Source organism: Sprattus sprattus (genome assembly GCF_963457725.1).
Source record: "Sprattus sprattus genome assembly, chromosome: 18".
NCBI lineage: Eukaryota > Metazoa > Chordata > Actinopteri > Clupeiformes > Clupeidae > Sprattus > Sprattus sprattus.
Window position 1 is genome coordinate 10,082,690 of NC_137916.1, and position 22,257 is coordinate 10,104,946.

The window sequence follows — 22,257 nt, forward strand, 5'->3', positions numbered from 1 at the left end:
TGTTGTTCTTTGACTGAAGCTAGGATGTTGCAATTATCTTCTTCATTGTCTTTTGCATTGCTTTGCATTGCATGCATCCTGTTTAACAGGATGTGTGTAATGTCATATTTACCCGTTTGTCTAACTGCCGATATTAATTATACGCTCAAAAAGACCGTTCTCATTGTGCTCGTATAGCTCAGGAGCCCCGTGGTCCCTCCCCTCTTCTGCTGGTTGTTGCATTGTTGTTGACAGAATTCAAAGATGGCGACTGGCGCCGCTTGATTTTCGGTGACCAGTGGAGGTAACTATGGAGGCTATTTTTGTTGTTTTTTCTGTTTGGGCCGACTAAAAAGTGAATGCATTTTTTCCGTCTCTTGTAGAAAGGAAATTACAGAGCTAAAATAACGTGCATACCATCGCTAAACATTAAAATAATCCTGAATCGGGCCTGCATACGCAGGAGCCAGGGGCTGTCTTGGCAGAATTACCCGTGCTATTATCGCTCAGAGCCAGCCAGAAGAGTTGCTTTGGTGAAGGATGGGAGAATGGGATACTGCTGAAGTGAAGGGGGTGTGTTTGTGTATCTTTTCGAAAGTAGGCGGGAAATAGCCTATCAAATTGAAGCCCTAATTTTGTCAGTAACAACACAGACCTTATCTTATTAATGTAACAAACAAAGGTTTTTGATTAAGGTTTGGGAGCCATTTGGCGCCGGCAATTATAGTCTTGACAACTGTAGCCCAATGTTGAATGTAACTAACCAGCCACAGACACCTAGGATAACGTCACCTGTATCGATATTCCACATGACAATTAAGGAGGATTCAAATTACTTAACAAGAAGTGGGCCAGTAAACAGTGCGTTGTGGACGTGCAAACAGCGGATTTCATTTTGAGTGCCGCAGATGTCAGTACAGGTGTGACAAAAGTTTTATTTAGCCGTGGTGCACTCTAAGTACTCGCAAAGTGTCAGCTGTCATCTTTTTTGAGAAATGTCACTTTATTGACAGGGGCAAATATACAATAGGTCATATCTGTATTTTATAGAGCATCATAAACTAAAACGTACCGTTTTTCAACATCTGTGTGACAGAAGGGAAACACGTATCCCCTAGTCTGACTGGCCTCGTAGTCTGCGGCAAGAGTGGGGCACCCATGGCTTTCGAGGAGGTCAAGAAGAAAGGAGTTATGGGCAAGAAGGCTATTGATGACTTTATCTATGAATAAGAATATAAAACATTTCATACCAGCATGCACGACAGACAAAGTGTCTGATAGGCTTCTGACCGAGATGTTTGCCCCTGTATAGACATGTCAGTGATGGAAGGAGATATTGGCTTGGTGGCGGGACGTAGCCAGCGGGAGAAGAGGCGCTCTTATAAGGACCTTCTACGGGAGGAAGAGGAAATCGCTGCGCAGGTGCGCAAATCCTCAAAGAAACGGCCTAAGGTAACATTTTGCAGTTGGGGTGTTAAAAACATGGGGTAAACTAAGCACATCTCCACAATTCCGTCCCCCAACCCTGTTACACTAGTGTGGTATACCGCTTCTCTGCAGTTAGAGACTTGCTTGTGTTTCTGCATGATTTTTTCCACTGATACTTCTGTTTTGCATATTAAACGTTTTCATTCACTAAAACCTTTCCTCCTGTAGGACTCTGAGCTGTTCCTGTTGGGTGGAGACCTACACAAGAAGAAGAAAAAACATAAAAGTGAAGAGTTCTATTACAGAGGTAGTTTGCACTAATCCTCTGACTCTCACATCGTCATGTAACTGATTCAATGTCTCCTTCAAAAATAAGCATCAGGCTAATCTAACCCCAAAAGTGCTGTTCAGTCATCCTGCCCATTCTTGCTTTCCAGATCACCATGGCTTAGGCCCACCTGCCCATAAGAAGAAGCGCAAGTCATCGGATCGCTCACCGTCCCTTTCCTCCTTGCAGCATCACTCCTCCCTCCCTACGGACACGGCCATGGGCCTCCTCCAGGCCATCACCTCCCCTTTGGCCACCGGGTCTGACCCCAGCCCCCACCTGCACAAGAAGCCCTCCTACCCCACCTTGTCCTCCTCCCACTCGTCGTCCTCCCATTCGTCCAAGGAGCGCAAGCGCGAGGGGGGCGGCGGTGGCGGAGGGAGTTCTGGCTCCTCCAAGGCAGGAGGACACTCCTTGCCCTCTCAACAGCGTTCCAGCGGCGGCACACCGGCATCCTCCGGGTCATCCTCCAAGAAGCACTCACACTCCTCGTCTTCTTCTTCCTCACGGTCGTCGCTGTTCCACAGCGGCGCGGGGAAAGGGGAGCCCCTCACGCTCCGGGAAGCAGAGGGTCTTAAGATGAAGCTCATCCTCTCACCCAAAGAAAAGGCTGGGGGTAGTGGGGATGCACCAGGGGCCGAGAGCTTCCCCTCCTTCCCTGGCTCGCACTCGTCCTCCACGACCCCCACCTCCTCAAGCCTCACATCACCCTTGTTCTCCTCATCCACCACAAAGAAAAGTAGTGGAAAGAAGGAGAAGGAGCGGGACAGGGGGTTGCAGCCCAAATCCATAAAGAAAAAACAGCAGAACCCAGAGCCCTTACCTGTTGTGGGCAAGGAGGTGGAGGTGGAGGGTGAGACTTCCGTTTTTAGGATGTTCTTTGGAGCTCTGGTGGAGAGTTTATAAAGCTTTCTGAAAATATAAGACATGAACAGGCTTGATTTATCTTTGGAAGTTTCTAGATTCAGAGTTAGTTTTCGCCGAATAATAGTTTTCGCTTTACTTCTGCTTGTTCCCGTTTAGCTGTGTATCATTTCTTTTTAAAGATGATAACTATGAGTAACGTTATTAATCCTTTCTGTGTGTACTATTTTAGTTTTATTTTGTTTCGTCTTTTACATCTTTTACATCTATTTATTCCATGAAATGTGTAGTATTTTTTCTTGCTTCACCATATTCCATGATTGGTATGCGATGTTATGTGTGTTATACCTCTGCCGTGTTCTCTGCACCATCCTCTCAGCAGGGCATTATGGGAGCTCTCTTGGCTCATTGGGAGGAGACAGCTCCTCCTCAGGGGGAGAACTGGAGGCGGGAGAGCTGGTCATCGACGACACATACACCCACCTCTCCAAGAAAAAGAAGAAGAGCAAAAAGAGCAAGAAAAAGAAGGAGAAGGAGAAAGACAGAGAGAGGGAGAAGGAAAAAAGCTCAAAGGAGAAGAAGCATACTAAAGGAAGCAGCAGTGGGAAGAAGTTGTTTTCGGGTGAGCTGAAATACTATATGACCCTTGGTCCGTCTTTGGGACCACAACATTATGAGAGAGAAAGACTGTGACTGTTATTCCGTCTTTCATCAATATGATTGATGTGATGAATATGACATCATTGTAGGGTATGTTTTAATTTGTCAGGGTTGTTGGTTCTCTGTTGGAAAGACACAGTGACATGTTGAGTAGAAACTATGAAGAAGAGCATATCTAGAACATGGACAGTAGTTGAGTATATTTGTTGAAGAGAGTTAAAAATGCTTCGCTATGCTTGTTTGTATCTAACTATGATCAATTACTGGTCTCAGATCCCTCTCGAGGCCACTCCCATTCCCACAGCTCAGCCAATCACATCACTTCAGGTGGGATGTATCCCATAGCCACCCCGGTCTCCTCACATCACCACACCAGCAGTGAGGCAATGAGTGAGAAGAAGAAGAAAAAAGAAGAGAAAGACCGGGACAAGCACGACAAAGATAAGGTAAGGCATTTCCCCTTATGCATGTGCTTATGGATCAGGAGAGAACGACATGCACCCATCTCTGTCTTTCCTTAAATCTCTTTATCTGCCAGCCCAAGAAAAAAAACACGACTGCATATCAGGTTTTTAGTAAGGAATACAGGGTAAACATCAACGCTGAGCAGCCTGGACTGGGTAAGCACTTTATTCTTTTTATATCTGTCTGAATATGATAATCATTCACGCTAGATCATTTGGAAAATGACATAGTAAATCCATACGATTGACGTAAAATGTTGGACTACATCTTTAATATGGGAATGATTGATTGTTACCTCTGAGGCTCAGTGAGGGGATAGAAATATAAAAGTCTTGTTACTGTTCTTGCCTCAATAGTGTTTGGTGAGCTGAGCAAAAAGCTTGCAGAGGTGTGGAAACAGCTTCCAGAGAAGGACAAATTGGTGAGTCTCACTCTACAGGACCCTCCTGTTCCACTTCTCTTTTCCTCCCCCTGTTCTACTTCTTTCTCTAGCCTTTTCCCTCTTGATCCTGATCTTGACTGCCTCTGTGGGAGTGACATGACTGCATGTTGACGGAAATCAGTCTCTTGTCTTTACTTCATAGTGTATTTCAGAGGAAAATTGTAAATCTCGGAACTATATGAAATTTGTGAAATACTGTATGTTTCATAGTGCAATTTTGATTCCTGACATTTGTAAACGATATAGCATCTTATGCATACAGGAAATAAATATAATTTTCGGAGTTTGCACACATATAAATTCTCTCTATTTGTGCGTCTGTGTGCATAAATACCTGTATCCCTCTGCAGGTGTGGAAGCAGAAAGCTCAATACTTGCAGCATAAGCAGAACAAAGCGGAGGCCACCACTGTCAAACGCAAGAGTTCAGCCAACGATGGCAGCAAGAGTAAAGGTAACCTGGCTTAATCCTTACAACAACATGATGAACAACTGCATGACTAACTTGCTATGTTATTCCATGTAGAGCTGTGCTTTCAAGTGGCACTGTATCCCCAATCGGTGTTGTTGGAAATATTGTGTTGTGTAGTACTTACCACATGTTGCATTGCGTTGACCTCGGAAGTTTTAGCCAGGAATGACGTCACACCAGAGTTGACCGTTTCCCGGTCCAAGAAATTGGAAAACTTAGATGGCATATCAATTATTAGCAATTGTTTGTTGTTAGCAATTGTAACCAGATGTCAGCAATGCCAGTTGATAACAACGCATTATGTGGAATTTTGAGCATACGAACACTGTAGCAACATGTCCACAGATAGAAGTAGACAGTACTGTGTGTAGGACTGTAATACAAATGTAATACAAATATGACAGAAGTGCTAATAAACAGTGTATAGCTGTATAGTGGAGCAGCCATCTTCTGTCTACAAATGTGTATAGTGTATCAAGTGCTTTTCTGCAGCATTTCTGATATGACTCTGATAGGTTCCAGTAAGGGACTGGCTGGGGGGTTGTCTCCTGGGAGAGCCTCGATGGGAACGTCGCTGTCCCCAGCACGTGTGCCTGAGGTGGATCCTATCGACGCAGCAGCACACCTGCAACTTCTGGGAGAGTCATTGTCCCTCATAGGCCACCGCCTCCAGGAGACTGAGGTGAGACTGGGGACAGTGCACTCGCACACACTACTGTACGTGAGTGAAGGCATCAGAGAGCATATTATACACTGCTTGTAGACCAGGGTGATGATAGTGATAGTGCTTAATATTGCTGTCAACATTTTGCTCTGATAATAGTGATGCCTCGTGAGATGGTTTTGGATGAGCTGTAATTGAAGACAAGTTCAGTAAACTTTTGTCAGCTATGAGTACATTGCATGTTCTGAGTGAACATTTCGTCGATGTGGCTGGAAACGACTTGACTGATCGGTGAAAATAAATGACACTCCACCTCCAATCAATCAGATAATTAGGGCCTGCAACCAACCAGGACATGGACCCGCCTGTCAGCCGTGTCCTTATTAAGGCTGCATATTTGTATATGCTTGGGGGAGGGGGCTTAAAGGGGAGCATGTAATAAAAAGTGTGGGTGTGTTTGGTTGTTGAGTTTCAGACCAACTTTACCTTTAATTAGATAGTGGTAGAGACACTGGTGTGGTAGCAATGAGAACAAGTCCATTAATTTGCAGGGTCCTCAAAAATCTCTAGCTAAGATCATATTTGTGTCCTTTCATTGCTTTTTTAGTTGAATGCACCATAGCATTGCATCACATCAAATCAGACAACAATTTTGGTCAGTCTTCAGTCACCTGATGAAATCACGATGAACATATCTTGCTGTGCATTGTGTCTTGTGGTAGTCAGCAACACCTAGCTGTTAGTTAGGAACAGAAGGGTGACTGGGACCTTAAACTCAACTGTCTCACCAATGTAGTTGTCCTTATGAAACACTGCCAACATTTAAATTCTGTTTCAGGGATTTTTTTGATTTATCTGTGTTTGTTTTGTTTTGTTTGTGCACAGGGTATGGTGGCAGTTTCTGGAAGCCTCTCTGTGCTGCTGGACTCCATCTTGTGTGCTCTCGGTCCACTCACCTGTCTAACGGCTCAGATCCCACAGCTCAATGGCTGTCCGCGCAATGTCCTGGTAAGGTTCTCCTACTTTTGTAACCCTGAGATACTTTTGGAGAGTGTGAGGAGGTAGGTGTCTCTAAAGGTTGAAATATGCTTCTACGACTGTGTTACTGCATGGGCACGCAGTTGCATCAACGGACTTGTGGACATTTATAGTAAAACACGTCTGAGGGGATTTGCAAGGTGTCTGAGCCAGCTATCTAATGTTAGCATGATACTAGCCAAAAGGTAAACAGCAGAGAAAGTTGTTTGTTTGACTTTTTTTTGCTTAGATTTTTTTTAAAGTTACAGAGAAATAGACACTGTGCAATTTAAAAACCCCGTTATTGTAACTGAAAAATATGTCTGAGGGGATTTGCGAGGTGTCTGAGCCAACTATCTAATGTTATCATGCTACTACCCACAAGGTAAACAGCGATTTTAAAGTAGTAGCCTTGTCGGATACTAAAAAAATTGAGACGCACGCAAGAGGGGGTACGTAACTATGCGTGTCTTGCGTGGCTGTGTAAAAGGCCGACCATAAATCTGCCTTAAGTGTTTGTTTCTGAAGAGGTGTGTTTGAGCAATTGATGATATGTGAGTTTTTCTGTGCTCTAATGTTACAGTCGAAGACGCTGGACAACATTGCTTATATCATGCCTGGACTATGAGGATTGTCCCTCCTTTTGCTACATAACAGGAAGTCAGTCAAAGGACTCTTTCAAAAGACATCAAATGCATCCCGGGAATTTTTTAAGTGGTGGACTCATAGCGTGCCACCAAAAATGGACATGTTTTTATTGCATTTTTAAAATTCTTAGTTATTTTTTATTGATATTTTGTAAGGAAAACAGGAATTCTATTTTAGAGAGCGCTTTTAATTCTGTTTTAAGTCTGTTTTGTGTCATTAGGCGTTAGTGAGTGGTTGTGAGTGGGCAAGCACTTAAGTCTCTGAGTGTGAAATGCATTATTTGAGTGTTTGTGTGGGTATTTTTATTTGTATGTTTGAGTGTGTGTGTACATTTGAATGTGTTTGAGTGTGTGTATGTGGATGTATTTGTTACTGTGTCATTTTTAAGCATCCGTCTGGTCCAAACTTGTTTTTTTACTCAAATGTGGACTACAACCTAGGCCCAACCTAGTTTTACGTTTCATTAATGTACCATGAAGATAATATATAGCACTTTTTCAACTGTAGTTTCTCATTGTATTTTGTATGTATATGATCTTAAAAATCAAGCAAAAAAAATGTAAAAGGAGAAAAAAAGCATGGGTTAAAAAAAAGTCCTGAAAGTGCAATCCAGCACATTGTGGTGATTTCTAGTTTTGCAGTAAAAACAGAAAGTGTTAAGAACATCACTCTGCTTTTTTTCATTCATGCATTTTTTTGTATCATCTTGTAATTCGTGTAATGAAAAGGTAAGTGAGTAAGATGCCAATGTGCCTCAGATGCAGTCAGCATGAATTCACAGACAGACAGAGTGGATGCCTCATGCTCCTGCTGCATAGCCAGACTGCCAGTGTGTCAGCCTGCAGCAGAATGTTGACACATTCCCTCTTCTTTAGTTCTATTAGCATAGCCTAGGCTAGCCTAGCAAAACATAATCTTTAAACTGTGCCAAAAGACCCAGTAGAGGTTTCCTCTCTTTATTTTTTGTTAAAGAAAGAAAAATAATATATGCAGTACAAAACAGGAAGGTAATGGGTTAAGCTAGTGTTTGGGTACACAGTGTGTTTTAGGGAGTGTCTTCAAAGAGGAAGATGAGAGAAAACGTGTGTATACAGTAGCTTCCTGTGTGAGTCATTGAAACCAGGCTGCCGTTGGAGCTCACTGCTTTCAGCCCTGAGAGGTTTTTGAGACACTCCTCTGCACCGCAAAAGACAGCGTGCCCGTATGCAGTCATGTGAGGAAGGGAGGAACCCCAGCTGCTGCCTTTTGTGATGGTAGCGGACTGAGAGCTGAGGAAGTGAACAGCACACTCTGAAACAAGAGGCCGTTTGATAGCAGGCCTTTGAAAAGGTAAAATGACATTTAAAGATACTTTGGAAACTGCCTGTTCACTGTCTTTGCCTTTCCACATGTATCTGCCCTGTGTGCCTTTCAACTAGTTATAACTGTCAAAAATTACTGATGTTTGGCATTATTATGCTGTACATAGTTGATGGGTGTGTCACTGTTGACTATGGTAACAGAGTAACAAAGATCTGTGTGCTTGGGTGAAAAGCCATAATACATATGAAAGTTAAATATAAAATGAGAGTTAAAGACTGCCTTAAAACATAACATTCCTGAGTGATGACTCCTGTAGAATGGGCTCTGTTGCTCATAGCATGGAGGTGTGCTATAGACACAGGCATTAAAGACTTCAACAGAAGGCTCTCCAAAGCTGCCCCCTTATTGGACGAGGTGAGGAAGACCGGTTTGTTTACTGATTCTTCAGTTCAAACACTGACCATAGTCTGTAACTTGGAATTTTTGTACATTATCTAGTCAAACTGGATAGTTAGTGAAACTAAAGTTCTCAGTTCAGTTAATCAGTGAAACAGTGCTACATTTTGGCTAGTGCCCCATTGACAGGGATGGATTACCGAACGGGCCGAACAGGCCCAGGCCCATGAGCTCAGGGGCTCCCTAAGCCAGAGCCTCTGCGTGAAGTCGCTGTTATGTATTTCTTATTTGTGGTTGAAAGAGGTGTATTTTGCTGTTGGCTTTATTTGAGTACCTGCGCTGTGTTCAAAAATGTGTATGTGCTCTGTAAATCCTGTTGAGGTACAGGTGAATTTAGTTATTGTGCTGTAAAAAAAAAATGAGTTACATTTAAGTAATGTTTTGCGATTGCACAATTTTTGCAGGCGTGCGCATGCGGGGGGGGGGGGCTTTACATGTCCAGGCCCAGGGGCCCATGGTTTCATAATCCGTCCATGCCCATTGACCAATATACTAATGAGTGGATAAATGAGCCTTTTAGGTGATGGTCAAAATGTACACTTGCATAAAAGCGATGCATTGACCTCTAATTTAGCTGAAACATTCAACAATGGAACCCAAGAAAGAGCTACAGAGTGATGAACATCTAGAGGATGGAGTAACTCCAGACACAGAGGGGTGGAGAACGCAAAGAGGGCATCAGGATGAAGGAGTGAATGATGAGGCCATGGATGCAGTATTGCAGAGAGGAGGAGAAAAGGAAGAGGAGCAGGAAACCCAGTATGGAGGTAAGGAGATCATCCATCTGCAAGGAATGTGGAAATGTATGCTGACTTGCCTGCCAGAAAAAAATAATGAAGAAGCTACAGATCTTAGGGTTATGTTGGCAAGTCCCATGGTTGGTCATGTGTTGAATATGCATCAAAGCAACATAGAGGACGATTCCTTTAGTTCAGGGTCCATGGTCATGGAAATCCTGGAAAAGTCATGGAATTTACTTTAAAAAATAAACATTTTCCAGGCCTGGAGAGGTTACTAACTAGGCTTATTTAAATAATGTTGTCATATTAAGCTCTATTCAAATAAATGATGTAATAGTACTCTTCCATGGATAATGTTTTGTTGTGCAAATTTCTGCAACGTGATACAGTTTCCACTTCAATTGAAAATTATTGAAAAAGGTTGTTGGTTAATGTTCTTTCAAGAATTAGTCCAATACTGTGGAAAAAAAAGTATGCGATTTTGGGTACCTGGCAGGTTGTGAAAGGTCAATTTAAGTCTTTGAAAGGTTATGGAAAAGTTCTAAAAAGTCAATGAAAATGGGAGGTAGCCTTTTGTTTTTTGCCTTGTGATTTCAAGCCATTTTGATCCACCTCTGAGGATGAAGACAATCACAATCTTCCTTACATTCCTTCACAATTATTGGTTTCTGCATCAATATTTGACAGTCGGCTTCCTTTCTAATGGGATTACTCAATGTCTTTGGATGCCCAAAAGATGGCGCAGTTGTTTCATGATTGAACAGGGTGTACAGTAAATCGACATTAGTAGCTTAGAACCTTTTTTACTACAGTTCTGTTACGTTCCCTTCGGATAAATAAAATGAAAATATGGCACACACAACACATGGACCAAATAAGAAGTGTGAGTAATCAGAACACATGTAATCACAGCATGTAGTTTAATCATTTATAAAATATGACTTCTATTTGACATCTACTTAGAAGAGAGATTCGCCATTTGCATGATCTTTTTGCACTAGTATGAGTAATATAGATGTTCAGAAATGTAATGTTTTCAGCAAACATACATTCAAAAAAAAAAAGTCAGCTTTAAAGTAGAAATTCTTTGTGTGTGGTAGTGATAACCACAGAGCCTTCACATTAGGATAATTTAATATTTTTTTAAATAATGGCATATGTGAAATATCACACTGAAACAATATCTGTGTAGATGCTTATGTACATGTTGAAAATGTAGTTTTTGTAGTTTTTTTCCCCCCAGGAAAAATGTAATATAATCATTTAAACATGCCCTTTCACTGTGTGTCTTCTTCCTAAAACAGCACTATTGTTATGTCATCAATTCCATACAAATTCCATACAGACACGGCATACCTAATGGTACTGACTACACTGCTTAAAGTTTTCTGAAATGTTATTTGAGGCAGTGAGCTCTGTCCTCTGCCGCTCTGTGCAGCCTCTGTGTCGTCCTCCTCCTTGGATCACGGCTCTCTGCCCCCATCCCTGGCTGCGGCCCCGGCGCTGAGGCTGGTTCTGCTTGGGCAGACGGGCGCAGGAAAGAGCGCTGCTGGGAACTGCATCTTGGGACGTGGGGCGTTTGAGACGACGGCTTCAGAGGGAGCTGCTGGGACGAGTGAATGTGAGAGTAGAGCTGCAGCAGTTGCTGGGAGACAGGTAGGATGTTCCCTGAGCTGATTAACTACCTTGACCTTGAAAATTCCTTACAGGCACCTCAGTATTAACGGCTGCCTTTAGTGTCATGTGTTCTGACATAATTGCCACTGCTGAAATCCTTACTTAGAGAAATACAGGCAGGTAGAGAGTGACATAGAGAGGTATTATGATTTGTCCTAATACCACAAATATCTTACCACTACTACGTGTGGACCCTCTTATGCAGTTCTAAATTAATTCTCAGCAGTGACCTTTAACAAATCAAGGACCTAATTTTCAACAGAATATCCACATACCGAAATACTTATTACGTTCCGTTAAACTTGCCTTCCTCTTATCTACCTGTCGTCTCCTCAGCTGACCGTGGTGGACACTCCAGACTGGTTCTGCTCAGAGCTCTCCCCAGAGGAGGTGCATCGCCAGATCCACTCCTGCCTGGCCCTCGTGGCCCCCGGGCCCCATGCCTTCCTGCTGTGTGTCCCCGTGGACCAGCCAGCCTCCATGGAGCTCCTGGGGCTGGAGGCCGTTGAGAAGGTGTTTGGCCCTGGGGCCGTCAGCAGGCACACCCTAGTCCTCTTCACCCACATGGATCGGCTGCCAGAGGGAGTCACCCTGGAGGAGTATGTGACCAGCAGGGAGCGCCAGGACTTGCTAAAGCTGGTGGAGAGGTGTGGGGACCACTACCATGCCCTTGAGAGAGGAAGAGGAGAAGAAGCAGAACAGGAGGAGAAGGAGAAGGAGAGAAGGAGTGTGGAGGAGCTGCTGGAGAAGGTGGAGCATGTAGTGAGGGAGAGCGGGGCGGACTTCCACACCTGGCCTGCCCCCCAGGAGCCTAAGAAGCTGAGGAGAGACGGGGAGGAAGGGCAGGGGGCAGAGAGACAGCCCGTCTCTGTCTCTCCCTCCTCGCCGTCACATCCAGAGCAGGAGGAAGATGCTGAGGGGCCCGCGCAGGCAACGGACACAGACACGGACGACGATGACCTCACAGAAGGTGTTGACCCCTCTCTCGCTCCCGACTTGCCCCCTCCCTCCTACCTCAGGGGATTGTGGGATACGATGACGGGGTGGTTGAGAAGTGTGCCGGGGCTGGTGAGGGGCTGGGCCCTGCTGGGGGCCTTGGTGGGGTTCTTTGTGGGGGGGCCAGCAGGGAGGATGCTGGGGGTCACAGTGGGCTCGGTGGGCTCTGAGGTGGGCAGGAGGAGGCGTGTGAAGAAGACCCAGTGAAGTAGCACACAAAGCAGAGACACGCGTTAACACTGAATAATGCATGGAAGCTTTACATTAATGTTTGCACTAGAGTATGCAGCTACAAAGCAAGGAAACATAAAGGTGTTTGACTGGGAGAGAGCTCTTTGCCTGGGGAGCCACAGTGAGGCTCATCCTACAGGCTGATTCTATCTCATTTAAGGCTCCTACTGTTTTAATTGCAATTGCATCAATCAGTCAACTTTTATTTACACTTGAGAAAACACACACTGGCACATTTTATCACTGCTGTGCCACATTATAAAAGAAGAACTCAACCTGTACACAGGTTTACAAAGAAGGCTAATTCATACGACAACAAAACCCATTAAACTGTGTTTAAAATTACTGCAAAATCAAACCTACAAATGGGTTTACAATAAAACTGGAAAGAAAACGAAAATAAGATCCATGTACACGACAATTTATCAGACAGAGCGCTAGATATCTAATTACAAACATATCTGCAACTGAGGCATTCAATTGGCTGTGTAGTGTGTAGAGGAGGAAACAGAAATAGAAATGTAATCAATGAGATTGATTAATATCATGACGAATATCAACAAATATCCATAATAGGTCTATACCAATATAAATACTTGTGTTACTGCCAACTGAACTTTTACTTTAACATGGCAAATCCAAGCATTAATCTACAAGAGTTTTCCTTCAACTGGTGATCTAGGTTTATTCGATAAGGCAGATAAGCATCCATGCCCAACTGAAGGTGCACTCATTAAGCAATGCACCAACATATTTAAAAAAAAAAAAAAAAAAACATTGTATTAGAAACCTGTAATATCAACAGGTTTGGGGAACAAGTCTGATAAGCCACAGATCTGTATTATAGATTACCCTTGCTTATTTGAACAGCTTTTAAATAAGATCAGAAATAACATCTAACAATATATGTCACAATAACATCATGTAGACATAAACATGATCTGGCATGATATAAGCTTTGTAATGTAGGCCTGACAATAAATTAAAGAGTCACAAATCAATGAACCACTTTCCATCTGGATATGAGTAGTATGATTTGCAATTTTAAAAACATGTAATTACTTTAATGAGTCAGTTCAGCTCTCAATGTGGTTCTCCAGGCACGGAGCCTCTGACTACTAATTTCAAGGCTTCAATTTAGTGCACACTACCTAGAATATAAAGCTATAATTCAGTTGCACTCTAGTTCTCTGAGCTGATTTCTGAGGTAAAAACACTGATCTTAATATGTGGTTTAATGATTTGCTTAACCCTTGAATGTAAATGTATTAAACTTAAAAACGAACACGATTATTATACAACATAACGTTTTGTCTCATGAAGTATTGCTAAATCTATCTGGTGGTGAGTTGGAAAATAACCTCATAATGACCGTGATCTATGACTGACAGGGAAAGACGTACGATGGAACATCACCCCCACTCCGGGATTGCTCACATGGCCTAGCTGGGGAATCCCTGTGTGGGAGGCTGAGAGATAGAACCTATGCGGTGACCAGACAGACAGATAGAGATATATAAGGCGTAAGGCCCCACCGTCATCTAAAGAGATCAGCGCTCCTTCTCCCTGTCTCTCTTTTGCAAAAGGGCAGGTTATGGTTTTGACATTGAAGTAAAGGATAGTCTGCTAAAACCATCAGTCAAACAAGGAAAAAAATTCCACCTCTGTATTTCTAGCCGTCACGTCAGTACTGTACAGCGAAGCGTTTCCCTCTGTGGGTGGTCCTCCAACGAGAGAGAGCGAGACCAAGAGGATCAGCCTTGCTCTCGTGTTTCTATAGAGCAGAAAAAGAATAGAAGAGATAGCTGTGTGTGTGCTTGTGCGTATATGTGTGTATGAAAGAGAGAAGAACTGCACCGAGAGTGAAAGAAAGAAGGAGAGAGGGAATACGCGCAGGGACCCACATCTGTCATCCAGATGTGGACTCCTCCATTATTTGAAACGAGGAAAAAACGAAAGTCTAAAAAGTGCAAAAAAGAAAATAGGCGCTAAACTGTTTTTTTTATTGTTGGGGATTACTGATATAGCCTACAAAATGGATTATGCATGGGTGCAGGCTATCTGTGGGTCTGGTTGTAACCTTTTAACTGCCCTCTGTTAACATACTGAAGAAAAGATGAAGTATTCTCCGCAGCACGCTCTCTCTGAAGATAGTGTGTATAAAAAGGGAACACCTGTCCAAATATTAGTCTGTCCTATTGGACATGCTTTGGGGAGAAGAGAGAGTGAGGAATGACTGAGCGAGGGAGTGAACCTAAAAGACAGAGAGGAGAGGGATGAAAAGTGGATGGAAAATAAGAAGGGAAAAAACGGTAAGAAAGAAAACATGCTTGGAACTTGTACTGATCTCTACGAGGGTGAAATCCTTATCCAGCATCACATCCCTCTAATAGAGAGTTTCTTGAAGAGTTCACAACGAACTTGTCTAGTCGGGTTGACAAAACACGTACATTTTGGTGTGTGCTCGTAAAGCACCCACGACCAAAACCACATCAATTAATCACAACTGACCGAGCTCCTTGGCGTCACTGATTAGGCTGCAGTTACCCTCCTTTCGTCCTGTCAGCTGTTAGGAACTGACAACGGAGTTAGTGGATGCCACAACGACTTAAGGCGGCTGCATGCTACAGCGTTGGGGGTTAACGGTTGCGCAAAATTTACTCGGTGCAGTTCATGCTCCCAAAGGTTGCGCGTGTTGTCATGAGCCTGCCATTTGCCTGGCAGATACAAAGCTGTTTCCCTAACAGAAAGTCTGAAGCTTGAAGTTCTTTTCAAACCTTTGCTTGGGTAGCACTGTTAAACTGAGCAGACATGCATACTACATTTGAGTAATCTCATCACGTAACATTCGTTTTCTAAAAACAATCACATAGTATTGCATGTTTAACTGTGGTAGAAAATACGTTAGCTTAATGCTAACGTATATGGAAAATCCTATAGACACCGCGCTAGGTATTAGCATCAAGTAATTCACGTTAATGTTTTTGTATGAGCCTGACATTTGCTCTGCAGATAGATAACAGGTTCCCTAACAGAAAGTCTGAAGCTTGAAGTTCTTTTCAAACCTTTACTTGGGAAGCACTGTAAAACTGAGTAGACATGCAGAATATTTTAGTAACCTCATCTCGTATCATTCGTTGATAGAATGCAGGCTGCGAGGCTCGCGTAAGGGCTTACGTAAAAAATGACGCAAGTCTAGAAAAAGGGGCCGACGCACGCAAGACGTAAGAAGTCGCGCAAGGGTCGCGCAAGGGGCTTGCGCGGCCTCTTGCGCTTGCGCTTACGCTTACGTAAGGAAGCATGAATCAGCCTTTACAGATACAATGTGATGTAATAATTTTAGATTCATGTTAACCACTCAATATATCCACATAAGCCTATTTTTAATCAACAAGAAATGTCAGCATATGCTTACAATTGGCTTGAGACTCGCAGCTCAACATTAAAATGATGAATATGAAGTTGATGATTCGAATTATTTATTTCATGTGTTCTCAAAGAATGTTTTGGCTAGGCCAAGGCTGTTTGAAAAAGCACAGAAAAAAAACAACAACAACATACATCTTGCTCTAAAAATCTGTTGGGCTAGTGGTATCCTCACCAGACGGAGATGAAAACCTGAGGTCAAAAATAACAATCCCGCCAGCAAAGGACTGCGCGGGTGACTGTACTCCCTGATGTCCAGCGCCCAGCCCAAGAGCCAGGGCGGGCGCACAGTCCGCTCATCTTTTTCCTATTACCGCTATTTTGATGTTCCTCCCTGTGGCGTGCGCGTGTGTGGCTGGAATTGTTTACTGTGGAGCTCTAACCCTGTTTAACATCGCGCTTCGTCCGCGTGTGTGGGTTGGAGACCACTTATAAACCTCAGATGAAAGCCCCAGCCAAATTAATAAATACGAACACTGAAAGGGAGTGAGAGAGATCAGCTTTTAACAGCTCCGCGAGTAGTTATTTGGGTATGCGTTCACGATAGAGCCTGTTAATGTTTATGAGAGACTGGCTTTGTTTCAGTGCTTAAAATGGCGGTGTTTATTTATTGCTTTTTGGTGCACAGGCATGCCAAATGTATGAGGCATGCTTTTGTTCTTGATATTGATTTTGAAAAGATTTACTTTGTTACCCTGCAGCTAAACCAGACGGTGTAATGGGTGGTAATCAAATGTATGTTTGTACAGGTAGTAAAATAAACAGATAAGAATAATGGCAAGCTTCACAAAATAAAAGCTATAAACACTGCTGGGGCTTTGTCGAAATTTGGAAGGCTGCATGAAATAGTTAACCTAGACAAACAATACAAGGGTTCACACAAGCCATTTCAGCCTGAATTATAGACTTTTTATAACATGTATAGGCTATTCATATAATAATGCCTCCTTTAAAAAGACAACGCTTAGCACAATAGGCCAAGTGTTGAAATGGTATTGTGTAATCAGGATGAAACCACACCAGTTAAACACAATTAGACACAGCTGTCCTGTTGTATGGGAAGCAGGCATACTGGATGTTTTTTTTTTTATTGTAACATGAAAACACACACACACTTTTTCTCTATCTGTCTTTCATTTTCTCTCTCTCTTACTGTCACACTCACTCACACACACTCACACACACACACACACACACACACACACACACACACACACACACACACACACACACACAGACAGACACACAGACACACACACACACACACAAACACATTTCCTTAATGAGAAGATACACACCAGGAAACGGAAGAAGGATAAGTTTAAAGATGGAGTTTATGGCAGAGGTGGAGTGTGAGATAGAGGGAAAGAGAGATAGAGAGAGAGAGAGAGAGAGAGAGAGAGAGAGAGAGACCAAACCTCAGTTAACCTGGGTTATTTTTACCCAAGACTGATTGTGTGGCAATGGCACACAAGAAACTTGTGAAAAATGATCATGTCCAACAGCCTCTATCAAGAACAAGTGAAACTGAAGTAGGACATAAAAAAGATCATTGATTGCGTGTGTGAGAGCATGCACACGTGTTCTCACATGCACCTCAAGGGGTTTCAGTCCGTTTCAAAGGGGCTATGTGGAGATCCAAGTTAGAACTGATGACCACACCCACCGAGACTCCACTCTGACCCATCCCAGATGACTGAGGGATCGGAGGGTCTTAGGTGGGCCCAGAGCAAGACTTAGTTAATTAATCATGCGGTCCGCTGTAAGTGACGTCCCGTCCGTCACTATTTGCGGTGAGTGGACTCTCTTTGATGGGAAAGGGAGGCTGAGTTTGAGCGAGCAGCACTAGGGGGAAATCCTCCCCTCAGTTACGGACACCGACCCTGTGGTTGGAAGCAAAAGCACAGGGTCAGGCCAAGACAAGCACATTTGTTCTTGTGGAGTCTAACTTAGAGTATATCTGTGTGTGTGTGTGTGTGTGTGTGTGTGTGTGTGTGTGTGCGCGTGCGTGTGTGCGTGTACGCGTGCGTGTGTGTGTCCGTCTGCGTGTGTCTGCTTGTGTCTGTGTGTGTGTGTCTCTGTTTGAGTTTGAGTGTGTTCAAGTGTGTTGATGTGACGTGGTCATAATGCAACACAGACCGCGAAGGCTGCAACTGCTGCTGTAGTCCCCTGCTTCCCCAGTGGGTCATCCCCTGATCCTCGTTCTAGACCACACATGGGAGGAAGGGACACACACAAACAAGGAGGTGCCGCCCTCCCACCTCATACGTCAAAGGCCAGGTCGGCCGTGCTGCCAGTCAGCAGCTCGCGGCTAGAACTCATGCTTTCTGCATGTGGTCCAACGGGTCTGCTAAGCTCTGTGGTCTGCAGTGGCAAGCGGTAAAACTGAACCAAGAGGGGGGCTTACTGTCAACTGGAGCAGTGGCTGGATAAACCGAGCCGGAGAGTGAAGTCAGAGCGAGAGACTGTGTGTCGGGTGCGATGCTCAAAACCACAAGGACAGCGAGCATCTCAAGCAGTCATTTACCCAAATCCATGGCAAAGCCAAGGCCTCGGCGCAAATTCCTCAAAAGGCAGAGAAATAACAGCCTGTTTCTCCTTTGAAGCCTTGAAACATAATAGGTCCCGTCTAAAGGGCCGTATCTTGTCGTATCGTTTTAGGAGAAAAGGGGAACAAATACAAAACATGCGCTCACACGACCTTGAGCTGACAAGGACCGCAAGGCGTGGCAGGGGCCTGCGCAAGACGAGAGTACGCGGGGGCTAGCGGCGGTTGCGGTCTCTGTTCCTGTTTGGTATGACACGGTCCGATGGATGCTCAGAGGAAAACACAGGGCGCTGAACAGAGACGGAGCTGCATAGGCCCCTCAGACGCCTGATACCAGGAGGAGAAATATAGAGAGAGAGAGAGAGAGAGAGAGAGAGAAAAACACACTCTTCAATCTGTCTGTAAAATGAGAGACAGTTACTCAGCCCCAAAGAAACCAACTTCTGATGTGTTTCCTAGTCCACACATCCCACGGGGGAGGGGGAGGGATTACCCTGAGAAGAGAAAGATGTCAGGATTCCTGTCAGAGATGAGTAAGGATCAGTAAGAGCAGTGACATTGAAAATTGAGCAGAAGCAGCCTATAGTGAACCAGAGGTCTCACAGGGAACTGAACGTTCATTTCTTTCAATTTTTCACATGCATGAAGTCTGGCACTCTTAGCCCCACAGTCCCTCATTCTGTGACAGTTAAAGGGGATTCTCTGAACCCTTAACGATGGCCCTGAGCTCAGATGCACGATGGACACTAAGCCAAAGGTCTGTTCTTTCACTTCCTTGTAAGTCCAAGGCAAACTAGCCAAACAGGGTGCTAACAACACAAGAGTCATACTCAGTTTCCCAGTGGCACAAACAGTGATGAAATACTACTGTGCTGTGAGTTGGACAGCTGAATATCCCATAGTACACATTTTATCCTATAATTCTTAAATGGAAGAGATCACTGAATATTCCTGTCACCTGATCTGAGCCAAGCGATGAATTAAGAATACAAGACCACTTTTTTCCTTTAATAAAGTGATGAGATCAGAAGTGAATGATTTTAAAAGAAATAAGGTCTCCTTGTTAGTTGGTCTAGAAGTATGCTGATCTCCTGTATTTTTCTCACAATATCAGCATCATGGACCATGATACCTGGTCTTATAATTGCTGTAATTACGCATAGTTCACTGTTGTATTACAGTGTTTCTTTGTGTGTTATTACTGTACTTCATATGTTATTTTTATCTATTTGTTTTGATCTTGGTGTTTTCAGCCATTTCCAGCTGCAGTGGTATAAGTAAGGCATGTGTTTTTATGTATATCTGTGTGTGTGTGTGTGTGTGTGTGTGTGTGTGTGTGTGTGTGTGTGTGTGTGTGTGTGTGTGTGTGTGTGTGTGTGTGTGTGTGCATGCATGATGAATTGAAACAGAATAAGAAGATACACTGTGGTGACTTTGAAGTTCTTTGAACTTGGTGCTAAGGATAGACTCCGGGCAGAAACAAAAAAAAATGACAAATCACAGAACTTGAGTGGCCGACTGAAGACTTTTTCACTCAGAGGTTGGTCCTAGCACAAATCTGACTCACTGAGTCTCAAGCGCCGCCCAACCAAGGGAAATGGGACTGACCATTGGACAGATTGTTTTGAAAACATCTCCGTGCACGCATACAAAATAACACACATGACCAACAATTATTTCTCTCGCCCTCTTAGGCATGGAACGCAAGTTCCGCCTTTTGGGAGAGAACAAAACAGCCCCCGCCACATCAGACTGTTCAGACTCTGTTAGATTTCATCAATTCCATGGAAAGACAGGAAAAGTAGTAGGCTATTTGTGCGATCAGGAAGTCTGCCACCAATATGCTCCTCACATGTGTGACTTCAGGCCCCAGTCTCAACCCAGCAAGGGTCATGTTTTTACTTTTTTGACGGAGTGGATAGATACTCGCCACTTATCACTTTATCTCCTCTTTCTTCCCCATCGACGGTTGGCTTGTGCTCTGAAGTCTGCTCAGCTGCTGACAGCTACTCACTTAGCAGCAAGTCTAAACATCTCCAATGCTCCTAAATTAAATGGCACATAGTCTGTGAGCCAGGAGCCAGTGTGTGTGTGTGGAGCTAAGGGAAATGGCACACAGCCTATTGGATGAACACTGACTAACTGACTGCTACTTTTACTGTATCCCCACACCGAAGGCTTTATGAAATGATTACTCCGTCATCATGGCTGGTGCTATCTAAAAATCTTTACGATGTGAGGTATTGCTTACAATATTGATTTTTTTGCAGACAATATCATTATATTGAATACAGTCAAATGCATGACCAGCTTGGGTTAAAAAAAATTGGCTAGTTTGCACCATCAGTATTGTAGTGTTTATACCTGAATATACCAGAGTTTTCATTGTAAATGAGGACATATGCTTCTGAAGCAGAGATTGGGTGGTCCCTCCTGGAAAGGGGGCTTCTGGGACTGTCGTAACAGCACCTTCTGACACGCGCTTACCCTTTGCGTCCCATGTGCAGCTTGAAGGAGAAGTGGCCCTCCCCCGAATAACAAAGACACCATTGACAGTGACCCACACCTCGCTCCCTCCTCCTCCTCCGCACTCCGACCCCTGAAACCCCCCTCGTGTCTCATCACCCTCCCACCACGCTGCGCCTCACATCACCACCCCCCAAACCCACGACAGGAATGCAGTTCAGGTGCAGCCGCTGCGCTGTTTCCAATTAGGGGGGTATAAATTAGCGTGGCTGTCTCCTCCTCTATCTAAACATTACTGTCGGTCGTTCGGTGCGCGGCCGCCTCAGCTCCCCGTGGCAACCCCTCCGCACTTCAGTCTGTAGGTGACCTCGCTCTCCCAACCCTGCTCTCCACGCCACATAAATTTCCTCTCTTTACGGCCCGTATCTGCGCTCCCCTTTGCTTCCCTACCACATGCGGGAATCCTCCAACGCAACTCAAACCTGTGATGAGCATCTCTCCAAGGGAATACAGATATACGCTTTCTGGGACGACTGCGCATTTATTTAAGCCTAATGTCACCATTTTGATTTGATCTCTTAACCTGACATATTAATCTAGTGCCTGGTCGTTAAGACGGTAATGAATCATGAATTCTTTGGTTTAAAAATGGCTGTGTTGAGGGTTGCTCAAGCTAAAGAAAAATGTACGATGACCTTTTTTTCATGGCATGCTCAGTTGTTGTTCTTCTGTTAGTTATCTTTCAGGAGAGATATATCAAGCTTAGTGTAGTCAAGTGAGACCAGTGGGGTCATGTTGGCACTGAAGTTTCACATCTGTTCAAATAAATTCTCCATGGTGCCATCTGACCAGAAAACACACACAGCTAAAAGAGAAAAAAATAACAGTGTACAAAGTAATAGTTCATTTTTTCCCCCTCACTTCACCCCTGAATTCCACCTCTTGACACCTGTCACCCCTGTCGTGTGAATGTGTGTGTGTGTGTGTGTGTGTGTGTGCGCGCACATGTGTGTGAGAACACAGCCCAGGAGAGAGGAAATTTACGGAGCGTGTCTTCCAGGACGGCACACGTTTGCTGGGATCAAATGCTCCCTGAGGCATCCTTGGCTGAGGTCTATATTTTCCCCTTTGTCCCTCTGCGACGGCATTCGGTATGCTGACCCGGGCCAGGGAACCTGGGGTTGCCCTCAGCACACTCCCTTTACTGCCTCAGCTCAGCGCTCCACCTCCACCTCCACCTCCACCTCCACCCTCGCCTCTCTGCCAGAGGAAGGAAAACCAAACAAACTGGACAGTTACGAATGGAGCGTCTGGGGTGAGGGGAGGTAGTAGCGGAGTATTTCTTGGTTCTCATGGTTCATTGGAAATGGTTGTGAAAGTGTTTCAAGCACAAGCACCCACACACACACATGACACACAGAGGTAAAGAGAGATAGAGAGAGAAGAGAA

The 22,257-nt window shown here is 44.1% G+C and overlaps 2 protein-coding genes across 3 annotated transcripts; both read left to right on the forward strand.

Annotated features, from left to right (window-relative positions):
- The first annotated feature begins 231 nt into the window (after positions 1 to 231).
- On the forward strand, positions 232 to 7,350 carry hmgxb4a (HMG box domain containing 4a). Of its 2 annotated transcripts, none has more exons than XM_080857184.1 (13): positions 232 to 283; positions 1,076 to 1,174; positions 1,292 to 1,431; positions 1,636 to 1,714; positions 1,845 to 2,588; positions 2,982 to 3,221; positions 3,533 to 3,705; positions 3,798 to 3,879; positions 4,081 to 4,145; positions 4,517 to 4,619; positions 5,153 to 5,354; positions 6,187 to 6,309; positions 6,902 to 7,350. In XM_080857184.1, the coding sequence occupies exons 2-12, from the start codon at positions 1,138 to 1,140 to the stop codon at positions 6,263 to 6,265; spliced, it is 1,944 nt and encodes a 647-aa protein (XP_080713310.1). In that variant the 5' UTR covers positions 232 to 283; positions 1,076 to 1,137; the 3' UTR covers positions 6,266 to 6,309; positions 6,902 to 7,350. The 2 variants fall into 2 exon arrangements, with proteins under 2 accessions (XP_080713310.1, XP_080713309.1); XM_080857183.1 differs by having other exon boundaries at positions 5,153 to 5,319.
- An 820-nt stretch (positions 7,351 to 8,170) lies between these two features.
- Positions 8,171 to 13,069, forward strand: LOC308379080 (GTPase IMAP family member 5). The gene is made up of 4 exons (XM_080856136.1): positions 8,171 to 8,295; positions 9,299 to 9,491; positions 10,903 to 11,120; positions 11,478 to 13,069. The coding sequence occupies exons 2-4, from the start codon at positions 9,314 to 9,316 to the stop codon at positions 12,342 to 12,344; spliced, it is 1,263 nt and encodes a 420-aa protein (XP_080712262.1). The 5' UTR covers positions 8,171 to 8,295; positions 9,299 to 9,313; the 3' UTR covers positions 12,345 to 13,069.
- Positions 13,070 to 22,257: the final 9,188 nt, after the last annotated feature.